We start from the raw sequence: 23,490 nt of genomic DNA, 5'->3' as shown, positions 1-23,490 counted from the left end.
AAGGACTGATTTTCAGAGTAAAGGTGGCTGATGCTTCCTCATCAATTAGGCATTCAGCCTGATAGAACTGACGAAACCAAGAACTGCTGACCACTTTAAGAACACAGTCCAACACATTATCCATTAAAAACTATTCGTCTGACACCAAATTAACAACTTTTGATTTCTTTTCCTCAGCTGCCAAGAGCACACAATGACATATCAGTCCCATGAAACCAGTGCTTGCGAAGGGTGACATATCTGCAGCTCTGGAACCTGTTTTCATGCTTAAAATCTGACTCTACCACTTGCTGTTGCACAGCTGCTCCAGGAGGAGAAACTGTCCCCTGGGGTGCAAGGCAGGGACAGCCAGTCCCATTCGACATCCAGTCTGATGTTGAATATTTACAGTAATACACCACAAATGCCCTTCAGTACAGGTCTATGTTATTACATACTTCACTGCAAGTCATTAATTACTATATGAAGGTAACTGCCTTAATTCAGCAACTGTTAAGTGAAGCACCATTCTCTCAAATTATGTAAAAAAAAGCAAGCTGGTATTTTTAGAAACATGATAGTCTTTCCTTGAGAGAAATTCCCTTCTTTAATTTGAATGCTATTGCCACATCACAAAACATCACATAACCAATAACAGTTTAACAATAAATTATTAATGATGAGTCGTTGTTTGACAATTACCTAAATCCTGAAATACATTTCTGGAGGTTTAAAATGTGCCATTGCAATGCTCAGTATTAATTCTTGTTATCTCTCTCTTTCCATAGGGAAAAGCTATTATTTCATTTCTCGAATAATACTGAACTTTGCAATGGCACATTTTAAACCTCCAAAAATGTATTTCATTATTTTAGTGATTTTTAATAAAAATAAACCCAGAAGGTTGAAAATCCCAGTGTAAAAGTGTCTTCTCCACAGTATTTTATTTCTATTGCTGAGACTGAGGTTTCTTTAAACATCTTAACTATGCATTTAGGTCTCTCTTCAGCTGAAAATTTATCTCCACTTCAAATGAATAATGGTATTTAAATAACATTATTCTGCACTAGTTACATTAGGAACACTGAACTATGAAACTCAAGTCACAGAAGGCAGGCTTCAGGTCATATTACAGAAATCAATCTCATCTTGGCTGTGGTTGTGATTTTGAGAAAAAAACCTGAGAATTAAGCCATCAGTGAATGGCACTTCAGTAACCTGGCCTTGAAGCTCAAGAACTGATTTTTTTTGACTTCTCAAGCAGGAGGAAACCACTTTGGAGCAAGCAATCCTTGACAACTCTGATTTAGGGAAAGAACCACCTGTCCATCTTGAATATTGTATGTTCAGCTGTTCATCCCAGAAAGAGCTGCTGTGTCAAGTATGGCTGTCAGAAGGCTCTTCTGTTTCTGCAAAAATATAGGGGACAACTGCCTCCCCAGATACATGCATATCCCCAGGGAAGGCACCACCTTTCTTTTTATCCACTGAGGCACTGTATTTGCCTTTAAAATAGCACAGACTAGGCTCTTTGTGCCAGAGTTCTGCTCTTTTTTCCCCCTGATTCCCAGAGAGTAAAGCAAGTGGAAAGATCTGCTCTGTCAATGACCTGCCAGAACATCTTTTAGTTCTTGCCCTGAAAAAAAATTCTCTTTAACAATCTGTGCAGAACAAACTAAAAAGCACAGTGCACTCTGATACTTACTGCCCCACACTGCTTACAGTGGTGCCGCCTTTTAGTGATGGAGTTAAAGCTTTCACTGCAGCTCTTGCAAGCCTGTTTCTCCTTGTCTCGCTTGGATTTGGAAGATTTCCTACATGAATCACTCTGAAATAAAAAGTGCAATTACGTGATTTTTTTTTTAATTAGAAAAAAAAAAAAAAGGTCACAAAACAATTCACAGAGTTCTGCTGACAAAGATCCTCTTTGGGGTTCACAACATTTTAGAAAAGAATTCAGGTCACTCTGCTGATGGCCTATGGTTGGATGGCTGGCTCAGCCATCAGGTGTTTCTGGTGTGGTATTACATGATCTCAGATTGCTAAAGACAATTCCTCAACTCCCCCTCTGCTCACTTGTGCCCTTACTTCCACTGAGCAACCTCATCCCACCATCTGCTGGTAAGGAGGAAGAGCAACTGGCAACTGGCAACGGGGGATTCTCAAGAAGAGCTTTCCTTCCAGCACTCACCTCTTCCTCCCTGCTGCAAGGTGACTTGGTTAAGGTAGATGTTGTTGACATTGTGAGTGTGTTGTTAACTCTTCTGTTTGTAGGGAGGAGATGTGAAGGTTTTGGGAAAAATGGCTTGACTGAAGACATGAATGGTGCTGACAGTGGATTTTTGCACCACCCAACTTCAAATGCTTAATTTAGGAGTTTCTTTAGGCTCCCTCCCAGCCCATGATGAAACATAAAGCTCCTCAGGAAGACAGGGACACCTACACCAGGGACCTGCTATCAACTGCTCTGGGCAGAAGACACTTTCTATCAGCTGTACAGATACTCAAACAAGTTTACCCTCTTAAGCTAAACACCTAAGCTGGTACTTAAAGTCACTTGGTATAATTAAGCCCAGTTGTACCATTTTCTGATAAACTGAAGAACATTAACATGACAATGTGCAGGTCACAAAAATATAGCTCCACACAGAACTCTAAGCAGACCCTGCTTTGTTTTATTGTTAAAATAAATAAATACTATTCCTCCTTCCTAGTCAGGATGGCTAGTGTAAGGAAACAGCAGCTCCCTAGGGGTAAGCCTGGGGCACCCCCAGCTGGGTAGCATCTGCACGGAGACCCAAGCCCAAAGGATGACCGCATCATGTTCCTCCCGCACAGCTCTTCGATGAGAATAGGTTTGATAACTCTCTTCATTTTCATTTGTTTGACACACTCATTTAACGAACTACCAGGAGAAGAAACATTTTGTCTAAATCAAAAGAACAGAGGTATTTTACATTTTTTCTGAAAATCAACCAGGTGAAAAATCAGGCCCACTGTAGGTTACACAGATTCTGGACTCCGTGACAACACCCCCTTTAAAACACATGCATACTAGGTCACAATTTAAGTCCTCTTGAGAGAGAACAATTGGCTCAACAACTTTCCCCTTCTTCAAAGCCTTTATTTAACACAAGGATGTGGGCATGTGGTGTTGGGATGAAAGGCAACAGCAATTACAGTTTGCAGAGTCTGCCCATGGATCACCAGGCAGGTGTCACCAGCATGAGGGAAATTGTGCCATTTGCCCTAAACTCTCAGCTTGGAGGTTATGACTAACTGGCAGAAATCACTAATACAGGTTTTCAGGACAATCAAAAATGAAAAAACCACAAATTTTATAAACTAATACCACTCACCCATCTTTCAGCCCCCTTGAGTCTCTGCCCTGCCCTTCCCTGGTTACAGAGGAAAGCACATTGTCTTTCAGCAGAGCTATTGAAACCACCCTGGCTTGTAACGGCATTACACAATAAAACCACAACTAATTCCTTTTAAGTGGATTGGATATTTTAATTTTTATTATCTTTTCTATAGCTGCAATAGCAATGTTTCAAACTTGAATACAAGTACATAGGATGTTTGGAATTCAGCTTGGTGAAGCACTCAGATTTGTTCATTCAGGAAAATCACTATACCCCCATATACACACATATTAACTGCTCAGCAAAACAGAATGCCTGCAAATCCAAGTCCTCCCACACACATAAGCGAGTGCAGTATTTCACTTTTCTTGTGAAGAACCAGATGTAACCAGCACAACATTGAATTACACCAACTGAACAATGCCTTGGATGAATCACTGGCAAAAACATCCCTTTCAGACTCTATTAGACCCCTCCAAGTAAGGCATATAATTAAGGCGATTCAAAAAGCTTTTACTGATCAGCAGCAATCTAGAGAGTAACTTTTTTATTTGTATTACATATATTGGCTAAAGTCAGACATTTCTCAGCCTGATTTTGATGACAATGCTATTTATTTTTTAGAAGACTGATTTTCCTTCCACTGGCTAGGGATGGATTCCCCTTAAGTTGTCACATCAGAGCACTTTCTCACTGTTCAGCCTTATTTTTTCTTTTCTTAACAGTTGAAATTTGCATATAGCACAACAAGCCTTTTCATTCTTATGTTAACAGCAATTTCACTAGTGTTACTGGAACAGCAAGAGCAAAAACGAAGGCACCATTTATTTAGCCTTGTGAGCTGCGACTGGAAGATAATCTTGATGAATGCTAAACAAAACTAGTTTTTGGCTTCCCATCAACCCCTACATGTGCCTGCATAGAAAAAATGCTGAAGTTCCTCTTAACATGAACTGAATGGACTATTTCATGTGGAAATTGGTTAATTTAATTTGTACTTCAATAGGAACATCCATCATCACCCACATGCATGTTTCTATAACACAGATAAGACCCAAGTTGAATACTTCCTCTAATTAATCTTGTATTTTGCTTCCTCCTCAATGTGAAACAGTCTGGACAGCATTTGCTTTCAGAAATACATGCCCCATATATTTGACAAGGGAAGAAAGCAGAAAGGGCATTTTATCAGGCAAGATTTATTATGACTGTTATGCATGAGCTTTTATTTTAGATCATTATATTTATTTTTGACCACTATATTTTAACTTGTGCTGTAGCATACAACAACCATTTGATAGTAACTTCACTAACCAAAAAAGGCCCTGTATAAAGAGGTCTTTAAGTATTTGATGAATACCAGCAAACTTTCATAGTATTTCTCAACATTATGAGAATGTAGTGAGAACACAAGAGTTTGAAAACACTGCTATTGCAGCTGTAGAAAAGATAATAAAAATTAAAATGTATTTTCTTTACAACTTGGCAAATTCCAAAGAGCAATTACAGAACAAAGACTTATTCAATATAATGTTATTTAACTGCTGACACTGGGTAAGAATTAAGAAGCCCTTTGCTCTCCAACCCTGTGAAAACCATGAGATATTGCTGCATGGGCAGTAACCCCATCCCTCCCAGCGACGGCCCAGGAAGTTGATCTTGCCACATACGCTTAACTATACACCATCCGAACAGAGAAGGTTGTGTAAAAACCAAGGACAAGCACTGTACTTCACAAACCTCGTTAAACAACTGTCACTTTGCAACTGTGTCCTTTATTTCACTAGTTGCATTATTTACTATTGATGTATGTTAAGAGGGAAGTTAATACAAAGCTGCCCTAGATTCAGCTGGAATATCTTGATCCAAACATACTTTAATAACTGCCATATTTCTCATCTTTCTTGGCATACCCAGCTCTATTTTGAAGTTGGTGAGTCTTACAGGAAAAAACATTTGCATAAATCTATTCAGAGCCAGGATCTACAATAACTTCTTTCAGACTGGGCTGTTTTGACCACTAATTTCCTTTTACTCTACAGCTGCATATAACTCTAAATCTTGACAGTTTCCTCCAACTTTAAAAGTTTGGTGGAAAAAGAATGTATACCTCAGTGAGAGTACAAGTCATGCCTAGAGCTAGGTGACTGCAAGGTGAAGGCGTGTGGCTGGCCTGCTTAGGAAAGCAGACATCACATCATCAGTGAACCACTGGAGCCTCCATTTGCTCCTGAAAAGCAGGGAAGAAACACTGAAGAGCTGCTAGAACAGCAAGAAAACCAGTGGTCTCAGGAGACTGTTGTTCTGTTATTTATTACTTGCTATATATTTATATCTTGCTATATATTTCATTCTGTCTGAACCAGTAGGTAGAAATTAAGCCTCAATGCTGTACATGCAACATACACACAGTCTGATGAGACTCTTCTATGGGCAGATGCACGAGCAACAAAGGGGTTTCAAATCTTTTTCTTCTCATCATGCTTACACAGTCACATATTTTCCATTTACAAATTACATATTTGGAGACACCCACCATGGTGCAGAACGTCAGCACGTGCTTCTGGAAATGCTGAATACATTTCCAGAATGCACAGTGAGAAATTAATTAAAATTACACAGTATATTTTGCACTTTGTAATGCAGCAAAACAGTTTAGTTTGTTTCTCTATATCCCAATGTCCTACACACAAGGTTACGCACAGGACAGTCTTCCACTGGACTGTACGTTCCTCGTGTGTGCAGAAGGTTGAGTGTGAACCCTGCCAGCAGTAGAGTGCAGAGTCACCACCACGCTGTACAGCAAGCAGGCTGCACTTCCTGCAGTAGATTTTCACTGCCTGGTTATGCTAACGTGCAACACCGAAGAAAACCCCAGCAGCCTCTTCAGGAGAGTCAGCAGAACCACAGGAAGGAGATATTAGTTTGTTGACCACCACTACCACCAAGTGGTTTACATGTGGAAGCTGTTAAGCACATATGTACTTGCTCATGCACTCACTGAGATGTTTCTAAAGGGATGTCATAATGAAAAAATTAGTATTTTCTAAAGCTGCAGCTAACATCTGAATTCGTTGCTCATGCTGATGATATCCATTTGCTACAATAAAGCAGAATGATATTCCAGAATCAAAAATACAGTTTTGGATATTTTTAGCTTTGTGTTTTGGATCAACTCCTTTTCTATTGCTACCTCAGGAATTCAGTTTTTCTTTAAATACACAACTTAAGGAAAATTAATTAGTATGTCAAGATATACCATGCAAATCACTGACACAACTCTTTACAATCAACTACAAAGATCTAAATTTTTTTTTATTTAATTACAACTAAGTTTTACATTTCCCTAAGAAAATTAAGACCAACAGAAATTTTTATGTGTTGTTAAATACTATATAAAGCTTCTTTTTCATTAAGTAGCTAGCTCACTAAAACATCTGTAACTCAAGGAACAGGGGCACGAACCGCAGAACTGACTACAAATAAATAAAAAATTGCTTAGGGAAAATATAAAGTGTGAACAAACAATAATTACACATTTAATAAGCTCTTGTTTGTTCAGGTCAGGCTGCTGGCTTGTTTTAACAGCTTCTCATTGATACTCTGTAAACTCTACCAGTAAGTAGCTTGGCCAGAGGTCTGGAACAGCCTGCTAAGTGGCTCCTTTGTTATTAAAATGGTTATGCTAATATATTATATTCTATAGCAGGTCTCAACAGAGTTTTTTGGTTCTGGTTGTTTCTTCTTGCTGGGGCTTTTTTCAGTAAACTCAGCTGACCCCAAGGCATCTCCTGAAAACCTGTTATTCTCAGAAGACATTTTAGAAGGGAGAGATAAGAATGCTAAAAAATAGAACTTACTGAGGACTCAAAACCTCTGGTTTGACTCAGCAGCAGTCACAGACATTGTACAGAGTAAAATGAAAAATACCTTTAAAAGTATATTTTGCCTTTGCAGCAGCCAATCACTTACAGGTCAGAGATGTATGAAAGTACTATCATCTCCTCTGTATTGGCAGAAACATGAAAAGGACACTATGAAAGAAGCATTAATCAAAATTTGGTTCTGGAGATGAAATCCTGAATTACACAACATGACAGTATTAACCAGCCAGGTTTCCCTGCCCTTCTTTGCCCTCCTCCCTCCCAAGCATTCAGTGTAGCTCCCTATCAGAAATTAAAAACAAACAACCCCTCTCCAAAAATCCCCAATGCTACAAATGGAACATTCAACTTCCACCCAGCTAAGTTCCCCCTAACTATGTTCACATACATGTGCAGCATGTATCTTGAACAGGAGGATTTAAATTCACTGAGGGTGCAAGCTCTGCAGGTAGCTGTGGGTGTAACTTGGCCAAGAAGTTAAGGACAGCATAGCTGCAGCAATACACAGCAGAATATAAGCCAATATACTGAAGTATCTCCGATGTTTTTTCCTGCTACAAAAGAAACATAACCCACCCACATCTTGCTCCCCCGAAAAGTATTAGCTTCAAATTACCTACCCCTCCAAACGCGCCACCACCATCTGCTCCTGGCATCGATTCCACAGAGCTGGTGCTTGCTATCTGAGGGAAACAGAACGAGACAGGACAATTTCAACATGGACATTCTTCCTAAAATATATTAAACGCTGAAAAAACAAAACATGGCATCATTTTCTTGTAGCCCCTCAACTGCTTGCTTGTGAATACACTTTAATTGCACACACCCCCAGCCACCCCCAAACACTGGGCTGGCTGTGCAGTGGCACTGCAGTGCCAAGCCTGCTTTTTGCTGCAGCATGTACCTACCCCCGGTAAGCACCCAGAAAGCAAACGGCCACGTTTTGAATTACACGGCTCCATTTGAGCCCTGCAAGTCAAACCAGCAAATGTACTTTGTGTAGTCAGTGGGTTGGGAGGATGAAGAATATTCCATTCAAGTAGAAGCCAGTTAAGTTTTTCTTAATTGCAATACGTCTCTTAATTTCTTAATAAATGCAAACTGGCATCTCTATGTATTCAATACATATAGAGGGCAATTAACAAACTTATGTACACCAAAATCATAGGCTATACTAAAAGGAAAACCATCTCATCAGTCATTAATTTACAGGGAGTTTGCTAGTTTACAGAGGGTTCTCAAAATATTAGACTCTTTATGATAAATTATTTGTATAGATCATTCTTCCTTTACCAATTAGATAACATCTCACATTTTGAGGTTATCCAAATCTCCAGTGTGTTTTTGCACTCTAGTTTCATTCCATTTGTAAGCAAAAAAGTTTAATCTCTGTTATTAGAAACAACCTGAACTGTAGTTTTGAGTAAACAAGCCAAACTGATGAGCTATTCATTCTGATACCCAGTTGTACCTATTTATATACTAATGAATCAATGGGCTCTTGAGAATAAGCAAAAAAGCAAATGTATCCCCTTGGGGCTACTAGGGCTGTGCCACCCCTGGACCACTTCCTCATGGAATGCAACTTAATTAAAGGAAAGCATTATGGACTCAGCTCAGGTCTATTTCTGCCTCTACAAAAACCCAGCAACTCTAGAGTCTTCACCTCATTTATTCCCCAATCCTGTGGAAAGGGGTTTCTTTCCACTGGAATTCTAATCAACGAAGGTATTTAGATCACTCTTCCTAGTAAAAGGACACCTGTGTGCTGTGACACTTGGGAAAGGAAAGGAAAAGAAAAATGTGGAGAGAAAAACGGGTCTGAAGGAGAGATCAAGAAAACACCCAGCAAGTGTCCTTCTTCGCCCTTCTCCCTCCCAAGCACTCAGTGTAGCTTCCTATCAGAATTTAAAGAGTATTTAAAGAGGGAAAAGACTAAATTTCTCTAGTTGCCTGTTCAGATCCCCATGCCCTTTTAATATTTATTTGGAATAATGTCCTAAAAATCAAGTACCCTCTACTCTTAACCCGGAAAAGATCTCAAAAAGGCTTCTCCCTCTTATGTTACCATTTCCATTCAAAGTGTGTAAGATTTGGTATGGTGGAAGACATTTCTTCACATGTGTGTCAGAACTACCTCAGAGCTAGGAGTAGGAACAGAAATGGAGGTGGGAAATAATGATGATTTAACTGGATCTAAAAATCATGATGTAACTAACAGAAGCACTCCCAAGTCTCAAATCTTATGGAATGACACTTCTGCAGAGTTCAGCCCTCTGTGGCACTTCTCCATGCCAGCCTTCTGATAACACACGAACTGGGTCCTGACATCAAGCAGTGGTAAAAGAAGTCCTTTTTCTTGGGAATATTTTCAGACAGCTTTAAAAAAAACCCTTCTCATAGCCTTGAAATGCTGCAGATGAAAATGGAAAACAGGGAAACGAGGGTCCTCTTTCGGAAGGAACTAAGCCACAAAGGCTTTCTGAAAAGCCTTCTTGAAAAGACGACTGCTACAGTCACCCTGTAGGTGACTGACTGGCAATGACTCTGAATAGTCACCTCCTGACAGGTGGGACTTCATTAATTGCTGTAGATTACTGCACAGGCATAACCTTAAGAATCAGGTCAAATGTCAGATCTCTGCACCTCCAAGAAACCACAAGTCTTCTGTAGGCAAATTACAGGCTGAAGATCATCCCTTAATGCTTGTATGAGCTTATGTAAGTCAGCAGGGAAAACAAAAGCATGATAAGAATTGCATGCAAAAGCATGCACTGGTCATGCAACTGGAATTAATCATAAGCACTGTAACATATCAAACGTATGGCCAAGGATGGGAGAAAAGCAATTTGGCTATTTTTCTACAGGCGTATTAGAACCAGAGTCCAATTTCTAGAAGCTTCTTCCAGCCTGGAATCCAAGAATGCATATCTATTTCTTGACTCATGAGAACAAAAAAAGGAAGATTATTTTCATTTTTTCCTCTAAAGCACACTGCCCAATATTCCCTAAAGATGATGAGATATGTACGGTGGATGCTGCCTACAGCAGCATATTGCTACTAAGAATGCTCTCACTATATTTGTTCAGTTTTCCTTACAGAACTACCTTCAACTCTTTTAAACTGACAGCAACTTCTGCCACATTTAGCTGTGACATGAGTTTTCAAAACTGATTATCTAGATAAACTAATCTCCTAAAAATGCAGGTTAGTATTCTGGCATAAAAGAAATGAAGGCTCATACTGCATTAATATCACAGCCAGGAGATAAACCAGAGTTTTGCTCTGCTTGACTTTTATGAAGCAGTGGAGTATAAACATGTGGCTACACCATTAACAGAAGGAAAATAAAATGGAATTTACAAAGCAAGATAATAATAATGAAGTTGAACAGACATGGTGTCTTAATTGGATAGAAATAAGTTTGCTTACTAACAGAATATTTTTTTTTCCATCAGAGCAGCCATGAGTTAACTTAAAAATATAGGCATAAATTGATTATTTTCTGGTTTTTTTCCAAGCATTTTTAGCTGATGAATAGTTCATGATCAGTAAGCTATGCCATATTCTGAAAATGGCTCATTGCTGGCTGCTATTGGCACCAGAAACCTAGTCTCTGCAGAGGTTTGTGAAGATTTTCACTGTCAGTCAGATTAATGCTGGGATGAAAAGAAAATCTAACATCTCCCCTGAGCCCCCTGAGAAATCAGTCAGATAAAAATCCAGCATTACTGAGTCACTGAATCAGATCTGGGAAAGGAGAAGTTTCATAAATGGTTAAATAACAACAACCAACCAACCAAACTGTTTAGGAGGGCAGGGGAGGGGGAAGATAAAAAGAAAGATCCCCAAGTTTAATCTCTGCAGATGGACCTTCTCTCCCTGTGCTCCAAGGTCTACTACGCTTGACCACTGACATCATCAACACAGAGGCAGCTCACATGAAACTCCTAAAAATTTCCTACTCCCAGGCCCTCTCCTCTTTAGCTTGTAGCAAATGTCTGTGGCTAAGGTTATCACCATCATTTTCAAGTCAAATGAAGAGATATTGCTATCATCCTCGTGTGAATATTTCCAAAACAAAATTCCTAGCAAACACAGCATAGACTAATACATTACAGTTGTAGAGAAACTGAATAAACTTCAAAGACTATTTTGTCTATTTAGTGGAGGAGTATTTTTTCTGAAATATATTTGTTATCTATAAGACAGTATTTTAAAGATCTTTTTAAAATACATCAATTTCCTTTAAGTCTAGAACTTTTAATATAACAATAAGAAAAAAAAAATAATCCCAAAACTCATCTTTGAGGAGATGGGGAAAGGTAATGAACAAAATCTCCCCAGCACACAAACATCATTCCAGACAGCCAACCACTCATAACATTGAAGAACTACCCCTGTTATGATAAATGAGCCACGAGTCTGGAAAACACGACTGATAGGTCTCTTGCACTGAATTACCCTGGGTAATTTATTCCATACCTGCACGGCTGAGTAACTATGACTGATATGCATTTGAGAGGCAGAGGAATGGAGCTGACTGTAATGTAATGTAATATGAAAATCTAGAACTAGACTACACCGTTTTAAAGTTAGCTCTGTAAGTCTGGTTTCACTGTTGGTGAAACTGTTACAGCAAAGAAGGAGAATTAAGCACTTGTACTTACTGAGGAATCAGGAAGATGCTCCTCCTCTTGAGAAAAAGAGCTGTTGAAAGCTCTAAATGTCTCACTGTTCTGTTTGTGCTTTTCAATTGTTGCTTGAATGACCTGAGACAAAAATTCCAGCAAAGATGAGGAGCGTCACAAAAGGAGCCCTGGAAAAATTCTCTCATAGGAAGATAGTTACGATTATAATTTCAGTGAAAAACCCTTACATTTGCATAAATTAAATGGAAACTTAAGAGCCTTAATAACTATGAGTGGTGGTGTTAACGCACTGCTGTTTCAGTTAAAAACTAAGACTGTTATCAGACACTGTCTCTACAAGTCAGACTGCAAGAATATACAAAGCTAATCTCTGATGCCTCAGTCTCTTCTCTCACTGGGCTTGGAGGACTGCAGGAAACAGGAGTCCACTCGAAGCCCCTGTTCACTGCCTGGAGACAGTGGGTCAGCAGTGGGACCCTGACTGTGGCCCCACATTTCTCCATAAACAGCTTCACCAGACTGGACTACCCAGATACCTTTCACAGCCACATTCATTCAGACCCCCAAAAAGATAATTTTAAAAACAGAAGGTGCTGACTGCATAGTGATTTCCACCCAAATCGTAATGGTTTTGTATTAACCTGAATCCATTCCCTCTTCTCCTCTTCCGTCCTGTTAAAATAAAAGAAAAATACAGAAAACATCATAACTCCACTTCTAGTATTTTCTGTAAATTCAATTCACATCTTAACAGCTTTATATCCCTTAAGATTTTAGCTTTGCTATCCACTATTTTGTAAACATTATTAATAATTATTGACCTCAATTATTACCAAATGTCAAAAATGTTTGAATTATTAATACATTGGAACCTACAAGCACTATTACAAACACCGTAAGCATTCAATAAAGCAAATCACTATAGCACTTTAACACACTCTGCCTTAGGACCAACATATTCTCTTACATATGTAAGTTACACACCTCTGATGCTCATCTCCTGGTTTCAAGCTGTGTCATACTAGCACAGACACACCCCCCAGACCATAAATTTCTCAACAAATATTCACAAACTTCAAAAGACAGAACAAGCACCATACCTGGCTTGTAGTTCCAGCGATCTCTTTTTTCCTGTTATTGAAAATGTATGAGCCACATTTTGCTTGGCAATTTCTTGGACCTGTGAAAAGAACATGCCAGCTTCTTACTCGTCTCCATTGCATCATTTTTAACGACTTGCAAATATATTCATTCTTTGAAATACTTAGTTGAAATAATCACTCAGAATACAGTAAAAAGAAGAAAAAAAAAAAAAGCGCATTGTTTCCATAATTATCTTGCTACAAAACTTCTGAATCTGTATGACACCAACCAGTCCCCTACAGCAGTAGAGGGAAAAGGTGGCTGCAGTATGAGTTAGGTGACAAGAGAAGGCTTTCAATCAAATCATGGTAAAGTTACCATTTTTTTACTCACCTTTGGGTGATTACTTCATAATAATTCCAAAAAAAAGAGAGATCCAAAGCTGGATTTTAGAATTTTATTATATTTCCACATACAGATAGTTATGTTTTTTGATTCAGAGAGGATCTGATGCTATTGAGTGGGGAAGCATTAAAACGGGGAAAAGAAGAGATGCAAACCTGCAGTCCTGCAATGTCCATCTTCTCTCGAACACTGAACTTCTGGCCTATGAGCCTCAGTTTTGGCACACAGTATAGCACCATGCTGTTAAACTGTAACAAGGGAAGATTTTAAGTTAAGGGATTCCATGCTGGACAAAGCCTGCGTTTTTACAGTTTAGGACTCCGGTGGGTTTTACTCTAACATTCAGTTCTCAAGAAGGGATTTAAGTAGCAAGCTAGGCTCAGATACCATTACTTGAAAGAAGCAGACAGACAGAAACATGTCAGCCAGCCCCTTCTCCCCCTTTCTCTGGTACCCCTTTGACAGCCTTGATAGCAAATGAGAGCTATCCGTGTTAGTGAGAGCTGGCCATCTTACGCAGCAAGGTGGTACAGCTGGAGGTGCACCTCCTCGGGCACTTTGCAAAGATGCAGCCTCTAAGCAAGGAGATGGTAAAGACCTCTTTGAGCCTGACAAGCTATCAGCAAAGGCACAAGTGTGGAAGAAGGAAGGAAATCCTCAAGGAAAGAGCATCAAGAGAAAACTGCTGCTCACAGGAAGGAGTAGCTGGGCTCAGTGGGTGAATGCTTTTGTATTTGAGATTAGGAAGATGGAAATGTACCATTTCACAGTACAACTCTGAAAATAGAGTAACAGAAGAACTCACCAGGAATAAATACCTATCCTGTGCTGTGCCATTCTTTGCTGAAAGTTTCTGAATGTGTCCTTCTTTAATGAGCTCATTGGCTGGGTTAACAATATCCTCTTCACCACCGAGTCGCTCATAAACTTCTAAAAGCTTATGCATCTTTTCCTGCAAGTACAAAAACCCCAGCAATTAAAAAAAAAAAAAAATTCCACTTGGTCTATTACCCACAGTATCATTTCTGTGGTAAGTGTAAATAAGAAGGGAAAAAATAGTCTTTCACTTCTGCTATAGCTTTGCATTTTCAAAAATTAATGAATACCTGTTCCATACTCTTCAGTACTCTTCCCCACTCTATATTAGTCACTCGTGAGTCATACTTGTATTTTACCTTTTTAATGACACTTTGAGATCAATCTATTTGATATTTTTAGATATTCCTCATCAACAATCAATACACATCTTTGAAAGCAATGGCATCAGGTCCCATAAAATCAATGGCCAAGTTGGAGACTAGTACATTAACAAATCGTTTCCAGGTTTGAATTTATTAAAACAGCTTTCACCCCACATCTCAGACTAATTTAACTAACTTTCTGCCGCAGTATGATTGCTTCTCAGCTTCTGAGAAGTTTCAACTCTTGTATTGTTGCTGATAGAATGGCAGGTAGGTCTCCATCAGGAAGCATGGCTATATTCTGCGTTTCTAAGCTAAGCCTAAAACCTCAGCTGTATGGGGAATGATGCAGCCCTATGCAGGAGCCTCCATGGCAAAAAGTACCTCTGAAACAGGCCAGGACAAAGTGCTTAAAATATAGCTTTAATGTCATTCAGTCATCCTTATGTCTTGGTCAAAATTCTTTATGAAGGGATTAATTTTTCATTTTCAGCAAAGCACTGTTTCTACTTTATACTGTCATCCTAATACTAAAGTGCCTCTACACAGTGTTCAAACGGATACAGGTTACTAGTTCATCCACTCTTGCTACAGAGTTACAGAATTTGGAATGGTTTGGCTTTCAACCACAAGCTGGACTGAGGTGCTTTAAACAGCACTGTCAACAAATGTCAGAAAGTGAGGACAGATATCTATGCTATTACACACAAATATATGCCCAAATGCATCTCTAAATCACAGCTCTACCTATTCATAGATCAAGTCGGAATTTCAGGTCTTTACACACTTTGTTCAATCCCATTTGACTAGAGAATTTTCACCACAAATATACATCACACCAGTTCCTGTTTTAATCAGTTCTTCTGGCCAATGATCAAACAAATGAACAACAAAAAAAAACCATCAAAAACCCCCAAACAAAACCAAACTCTCAAAATAAACACACTGCAAAACAAAATGGAAGGTGGGATGCTGTGGACTAAAAGCAAATAAGCAAATCACCTAAGGCCCAAAAAAGCAGTAGATTTTTTTCCACCGAATGGGGAGATGAGCAAGAGATCCCACTAACTTAAAACAAACAAAAACAACCCAGTGAACTTATCAAGCCATTTTTTTAAAGGAGAAACTAGAACACTAAGAGAAGATCCAAAACCTGCACTTCTAGGAACAGTCAGCTTTGGAAGCATGATTTAATTCTTCTACTACACCACAATAGAAGGAAACAGCCAACAGTTACTCAAACCTCCACTGACTTTCAGAGATTTCACTACAGCCCTTGCTCTTCTTTCGGTTTGGCTCCAACCCGCCGCAGCTGCTCGTGCCCTCCCGCAGGGCTCTGCAGAGGTGTGTGTGTGGGAGGCCGCGGCTTTTGCGTGCACTGCTCCCTGCCAGCACTCGACGACTGCCCCAGCACACCCACGGCACCTTCTGCTGGGACATGTCAGCTGGGAAACCAGGAGTTCAAACCTGAAATTCTTACTCAGATATTTTTCCTTCGAGTCTCTGCTCAGGCAAAACTTATTAATTACAGAAGAATTCAGTGCAGTAGGAAGCCATGCTTAGAGGCTTCAGGTTCTTATCAGCAATAAACAGGAGGTCCAAAATTATTATAGCAGTCTTTTCTAATAGGTTTTAATGTGCTAACAGAAAAAACATCCAACACAGAAAGCAACTAGCTGGTGGCTTCATATTCCTGCTGTCTGTGGAGATACTGTATGTGGTCCCCAGCAAAATAGTTGTTCAAAGCATCAAACCAGAAAAATTTCCACCAGAATACATATTCATCAAGAGAACATGCTAGACTCAAATAGAAACGGATGGTTTCAAAACTGGTTTTCACTGAGACATACTGAAAATACACAGACATCAGCTGGTTACTTCCCCTAAGCCACAGGAAACATGGTCTGAGTGTGCCCCCACCGGCCGGGAGAAGGAAATAAGGGTCTGATCCGGAAAGGCACAATAAACCTTGTACCCACAAATGGTCAGTGAGTGTTAAGCCAGATATGTGGCATTTCAGGTCTATTAGATACACTATGCTGGTTTTGGCTGGGACAGAGTTAATTTTCTTCATAGTAGCTGGTAGGGGACTGTGTTCTGGATTCCTGCTGACAACAGTGTTGGTAACACAGGGATGTTTTGGTTACTGCTGAGCCATGCTCACACAGAGCCAAGGCCTTTTCTGCTCCTCACCCTACCCCACCAGCGCGTGGCTGGGGGTGCACAGGTTGCTGGGAGGGGACACAGCTGGGAGAGCTGATCCCAACTCACCCAAGGGATATCCCATCCCATATGACGTCATACTCGGCACATAAAGCTGGGGGAGAAAAGGAGGAAGGGGGGATATTTGGAGTGATGCTGTTTGTTTTTCCCAGGTCACTGTTATATGTGATGGAGCCCTGCTGTCCTGGAGATGGCTGAGCACCTGCCTGCCGATGGAAGTGGTGAACAAATTCCTTGTTTTGTTTTGCTTTGCTCGCACACACAGCTTTTGCTTTACCTGTTAAACTGTCTTTACCTCAACCCACAAGTTTTCTCACTTTTACCCTTCCAATTTTCTCCCCCATCCCACCAGGGGGAGTAAGCAAGCAGCTGTGTGGGGCTTAGTTGCCAGCTGGGGTTAAACCAGGACAGGCACTTGGGTGCACAAAATGGGTAACACCTGTAACTATAAAGCCCATTTACTTTAATGGTAAAGCACTAGGTGTTCTGTACGTGAAGCACATGCCAACATTCAGAATCCCCATAGTCTCAGACTGCCCAGCTTCAGAAGTACAGCTTACCAAAGCTACTGACACAAGCTAAATGCACTTGGTGCAATTACGGCAAGCAAAAATCAAACCAAAACAACCTCTGGCCTGATGAAGACCTGTAGGACTAAAAAAATAGCGCAAAAGTCTGCAAGGACATCTTATGAATGGAACTAATTGGAATACTTTCAACATTTTTCAGTGAGAAGCAAATAAAGAGTATTATGAAGACTTCCTTTTTCAACCTATTACGTCCTTAAGAACAAGGAAAGTGAAATTTAGGCCCATCAACCCATGGTAACCACAGTAGGATCATTTATGAAAAAGATAAATCCGATATCCAACTGATGTTTAAAGCCTGACTCACTGTACTTGAAAATGCTCCCAGCCTACTTTATGGAGCCTATTACAATGGGGGACCATTGGTTCAACCAAGTGTTTCAATCAGATTACAATTCCATTAAGCATTTTCTACTCACCATCTTTCGGATGGCTGCATTTGAATGGTTTGCTGCTGTAGATATGAGCTCCAGTGACTCTGCAATAAAGGTAGCAACAGTTATGTATTCTCCAGATTATATCTTATATAATAGCACCTTGGGAGGTTTTTTAACCTCCCTGATTAGTGTTTTTTTTTGCAAAATTCCTGTTGCAAAAGCAAGGACTGTATTTTTTCCTTCCATAGAGTAAAAGGAGTGCCTATAAGCAGTTATATACACAATCACTTCTGCATGTTCAGCTGGTCCACGTGCATCTAAACGTTTAATCTTTCTCTCCTAAAAGTCTAGGTGAGCCAAAGCACACAGTGACCAAAAAACCCAAAAATCATCCTCTAGGAATCAACCTACTGAAAGTTAACCTAAGTCTCACTTAAGTCTTCACAAGCATGTTTTTAAGAGTGTTTTCCTAAAACAGGGCTTGTGTGCTTACAGTAACATGAACCCTGTTTTGGTCAAGATCACAAACTTCTACCAACTTCCAACAGAAGTCCATTTCTTCCATTCCTTTGCATTAACAGAGTCTAACCAGTTTTCCTAGGCAAGCATATACATTTGAGACCATTCTTATTTTCTTCCTCTGGCAATTGCAAGTACGTCTTCTTGTATTTGTCCTTGGCCACACAATGGATTAAATAAAAATGCCAGATGTTCTACCATTACGAACTTCAATATTTTGTCACTGTTTATTTACCAAAGCTTCCTTCATTCCTAGAACTGACATATCAACTCTTTTCTTCTCTGCTCTAAGAGCATGCAAAACCCCTTTGTGCTATGTCTGGCAATAATTTGATTAATTCAAATCTACATTCTTTCTACTAAAGCCCTAGCTGAAAGTATTGGAAGGAGTGTGGAAAGTAGTGTGAGGAAAAAATTCTCCAAGATAGTATTGTGCCTGTTCATTACACAGAGAGGAGTTTACATGTACTTTCAGCGTCTTTCCTGTCTGGAGACTCTTCTGGAAGTTTCTTTAAATAGTCCTTTAGGAGAAGCTCATAGCGAGGAATCCTTTGCACTGGTTCAAGCATGTGATGCTGTAATGTCAGGTTTCCACACACCTCCTGTTTCTGTAACAGAGAGAAAACAAGCACAGAAGGGTTTGCTTTTATTCCTGCCTTTGGTGTTAAACAGCAGTGAAAAATGACCATTCACATACAGTTAGGGCAGCATAAAACAACTTCTCAAGCTATCACAGAATCACAGACTCAATCGGGTTGGAAAAGACATCAAGTCCAACCATGAACCTAACACTGCCAAGTCCCCCATTAAACCATGTGCCCAAGCACCACATCCACACGTCTTTTAAATACCTCCAGGGATGTTGACTCCACCACTTCCCTGGGTAGCCTGTTCCAATACCTGACAACCCTTCTAGTGATGAAATTTTTCCTAAAACCCAGTCTAAACTTCCCCTGGCGCAACTTAAGGCTATTTCCTCTTGTCCTATCACTTGTTACTTGGGGGAAGAGACCAACACCTGCCTTGCTACAAGCTCCTTTCAGGTAGTTGTAGGGAGCGATAAGGTCTCCCCTCAGCCTCCTTTTCCCCAGGCTGAACAACCCCAGATCCCTCAGCTGCTCCTCACAGGATGTGTGCTCTAGGCCCTTCACCAGCTTCGTTGCTCCTCAATGTCTGTCTTGTAGTGAAGGGCCCAAGACTACAACACAGAATTTGAGGTGTGGTCTTGCCAGCATTGAGTACAGTGGGGTCCTAGTCCTGCTGACCACACTGTTTCTGATACAAGCCAGGATACTACTGGCCTTCTTGGCCACCTCAGCACACCATGGGCTCATATTCTGCTGGCTGTTGACCAACCCCTCCACATCCTTTTCTGCTGGGCAGCTCTCCAGACACTCTGCCCCAAGCCTGTAGTGTTGCAGGGGGTTGTTGTGACCAAAGTGCAGGACCCAGCACTGAACCTCATTCAGTTGGCCCCAGCTGTCCAGATCCCTCTGTGGAGCCTTCCTACCCTCAAGCAGACAGGACAAGACAAGAGCTGACAGGTTTCATGTGAAGCTTTGTCCCACGTCTGGCATTTTCTTCAGATATGCAGCAATCTTCTTTTAGATTTTGCATGTTTCTTCACAGGCTCAGAAAGGTTCTTCCCATCCATGGCCCCATAGAGCATTTTTCCCCCCAAAGACTGTATAAAATCAGAAACCCCATGGGGCTATATTGCTTACTAGAGCTTACTGTACGAGTGGCAGGTACACTGTTCACACAGCACCTCTTAAGAAGGAGCTGCCTCTAATCCTTTTTTTTTTTTTTTTTTTTAACTTGACCAAGAAGAGGGTAGGTTTAAGACTGATTACACTAAATATTACCTGATAAGGCACCAATCTGCTCTTGCAATAGTACTGAGTGTTGTACACAGTAAGAATAAGTAACGTGCTTCAAAGCACACAGGAAGTTTCTGTTAGCAATGTAATCTGACTCCTGAATCCCACATCAGCATGTTAACCACATATATACACACACTCTCTTCTCCATAGCATTATTTTTACATCAACTCACTAATGCCATGTCTTGATCTGTTCCAGGGTAAGCAGACCCTCAACAACCACATTAATTTCAGTATGCTTTTCTCAAAGAAAGGTACTTGTTTCAGATTATCTGTAATTTTCCTCATAAATATTACAGCCCATGACACACTGCTGACTCGCCCAATTCTCAAAGCAAAGCCTGGAGATAATGAGATGAATGTCTGATAGAAAAATATTAGCTATCCTTCCAGAAATCCAAACATGTAAATCTGCTTTTCAAAGTATCTTGTCACAATGTAGCAGGGTGAACAATTTTTCTGTTTATAGGAGATGAAGTGAATTTATTATCTCTCAACAGTTTTACAGCAGCATGTTTCACAGAAAATACAACTGGTATGGAAAGAATCAGAGATTCTGGGAAGAACTAAAAGGAGCACAGAACTGCACTACTGCATATCAGCGCTTGGTGGATTCACAAATCCACTTACTGTAACCTTCTCCACTGTCTTTTTATTCCTGCAATAGCATGAACCTTAACACTGAAAAGCAATAGGGAAGCAGAGGAGGAAGTCACTTCAAGGCTCACATCAGCTGTATTCATGTGCAAAGTGTACCCTCTCTAAAAAGTCAGCAGTGACAAAACAACTGTTTCAAATAGGGAAAGTTTAATGCTGTGCAGTTCTTAAAAGTTTACAGAGTTTACACTGCAATTCAAATGACTTTACTAGAGTAAGGATAAATGTTTATTCTATTTAATTGATCTGATAATCCAAACCACAGAAATACATATTAAAAATACTTATGTGATGGCATAAGAAGAAAGACAATGAAAGAAAAGTCCTAATAAACTCACCAGCTATCAAGTTTTGGATTCTGTAGGTGGATGTGAACTGAACAGAAAGAACATTTCTCTTCAATCAGCAGAAGTAAACTTGACAACTCAGTCATTCACTTATAAGTACCATTTGATTTTTGTTTTCTGTTTTCCCTAGTTTAGCATAATTAATAATTTTTAATGTCTTAAGCTGCATAAATATTCCATTAATAGCCTAGGTGGACCATGCGTTACTGCAGGATCACAGCAGACTTCAGCTGGTATTTTGAGAAGTAACTGTGGCTTTTGATAACACAGAGATAGGTCAAGAAAGTGGACTAAGTATTTTGGGTCAAATCTTTGCCTCATGTAGCTACAATCATTGACAGAAGCAGAAGGTGCTCTGATGTTGCTGCTAAAATATGCTACAGTGAAACAGGCTTCAGAAATGTATCTCCTATATTCACTGCCTGCATTCCTCCTGCCTGTCAGACTTTTGCTCGGGCACATCAAAAATACTCGTGGTCTCAGACAACTACAGACCAGTTTTGCAGACTGACAGCTACCACAGATCGCTGTTGTTGGTAGCTTGGTGGTGAGAGGAGACGGATGAATTTAAGGGTGGGCAGAGCCTGTGTTGTAGGGAAAACAGTCACAAACCGATTTACACTTCGGAAAGCCATGTCGGTGGCTTGACACAAACTGAAGACAGCAAAACGCCAAACGCCTGTGCACTTTTTTTTTTTTTTTTTTTTAAACAGCGCTTGCTTCACAGAACCTCAGTGAGAGCAGGCTGGGTTCAGACAGAAAAAGTTAACAAAAGTGGAGTGAGAGCCTGGTAGGAAAGGAGCTTCCTCAGTTCCTGCTTCTCCAAGCTTCTGTCAGAGTCACTGGCCGGCTGGCAGCCCTGACCCTCAGCACAGGGCCTCTCCTCTCCCAGCCTGCTGGGGGATTACTTGATTCCCAACAGCTGGCCCAGCCACAATCCTCCCATTTAGGGCAGGCAGCTGTGCTCTCTCCTCAGCTTAACCCGCTCCTTGCCAGCCCTTCCCTCCCAAAGGACGGCATCTGCTTTCCCAGCACTGGCGGAGGGATGCTTGCAAACGTGCTAGAGCCTGCTGCATCCCTCCAGCTGGCCTGGGGCCTGAGGGGGAGAGAGGTTTTACAGATACACCAGCACAAGCAGAGCTCTTCCCCCCTCCCCACACGGCTTTTTGTATAATTAAGAGAAAATACACGACAATCCATGCTAAGCATCCTCCTGCAGAGCTGTGATCCCTGAGACCTGCAGGCCACTTCAGGAGACTCAGAAAAACGAGACCAACAGCAGAAGCTGCCAGTGACATGCCCAAACTCAAACACATCCACCTCAGAATGAAAATGCATTTATTAAAAAGTAATTAAAATTAGTAATGAGGAAGAGAAATCAAGAAGAGTTGATAAATGCACAATGTTCGCAGTCAGAACTGCCAGGTCAATGGCAAAGTTTCATTCTGTGACTTCTGATACTGCTCTTAAATACACAAGGGGAGAAAAAGCTACCTATGTGAAAAATCTGTGTCGCACAGCAAAAGAGAAGAACGAACTGACACTAAAATGATATATTTTTACTATTAGAGCAGTGTTATCTTGAGCTCAACACTGTGTGTCCTGTACCAGGAAAGAAAAACCTCACACCAATGAATGAGGATCTCCAAGCCATATTATGCCAATTAACAACATACCTGTATGTTCTGAACAACATCTTTGAACGGAGATGACCTTTGCATACATGTGTTCACCATGTCCATTGCCCTGTCGAAGTTCTTTACATATTCTCCATACATCTTCAGAAAAGGAGCAAGTTTCTGTAGGATATCTCCCAGTCGTGGGTTGACGTTCCTATGAGAAAGAGACAGGTAAGCACTGAAATCTCTGGAAATCAATACTATCTGCAGAGAGAAAACACAACTGTAAGACTTTCACAGTTCTCTTCCACATGCACAAGCACTTACACACATAGGCAATCAAGATATTTCAGGCTAAGTTTAGTTTAAAGTAATCTATACAGTACCCTAGATGAAACCTTAAACATTAATCTAGATGTACAAAGGATGATGTTTCTGCCCTCACCATCACTCTCTTAAGTGAAGATCAGATTCAAACTGACTATGCATTGTTAAAGAAGCATTTAGGTTTCTCTGCTGTCCGGCACAAAATTTTGTGGAAAACTTTTACTTTTTAAAAAGCATTTTTTCCACCACAGCCAAACATCTGAAGCGGTTTTAATCACTCAGTTCCTCTGGACAGTCCCAGAGGCACAGACATATGTTTGCCTAGAGACCCTCCCAGGCTCGTAGCAGTGGTAGCCACACATCTTTGTCTCCTCCAAAGTCACGGCCAGCCAGAGAATCAGC

The 23,490-nt window shown here is 40.4% G+C and overlaps 1 protein-coding gene across 3 annotated transcripts in view; it reads right to left on the bottom strand.

The window, feature by feature from the left end:
- FGD3 (FYVE, RhoGEF and PH domain containing 3) overlaps positions 1–23,490 on the bottom strand; it is a 111,326-nt gene that overhangs the window by 10,362 nt on the left and 77,474 nt on the right. For all 3 annotated transcript variants that reach the window (XM_074914287.1, XM_074914289.1, XM_074914288.1), the window contains exons 7-16: positions 22,819–22,975; positions 18,726–18,864; positions 17,780–17,838; positions 14,175–14,321; positions 13,525–13,617; positions 12,982–13,061; positions 12,523–12,553; positions 11,900–12,001; positions 7,849–7,911; positions 1,685–1,807 (exon numbers count right to left, since the gene is read on the bottom strand). In XM_074914287.1, coding sequence (XP_074770388.1) covers positions 1,685–1,807; positions 7,849–7,911; positions 11,900–12,001; positions 12,523–12,553; positions 12,982–13,061; positions 13,525–13,617; positions 14,175–14,321; positions 17,780–17,838; positions 18,726–18,864; positions 22,819–22,975 — 994 coding nt within the window. The remainder of the gene's footprint in view (positions 1–1,684; positions 1,808–7,848; positions 7,912–11,899; positions 12,002–12,522; positions 12,554–12,981; positions 13,062–13,524; positions 13,618–14,174; positions 14,322–17,779; positions 17,839–18,725; positions 18,865–22,818; positions 22,976–23,490) is intronic.

The sequence above is a fragment of the Athene noctua genome, chromosome 10, assembly GCF_965140245.1.
Source record: "Athene noctua chromosome 10, bAthNoc1.hap1.1, whole genome shotgun sequence".
Classification (NCBI taxonomy): domain Eukaryota; kingdom Metazoa; phylum Chordata; class Aves; order Strigiformes; family Strigidae; genus Athene; species Athene noctua.
This window is presented reverse-complemented; position numbering and strand designations above follow the sequence as displayed.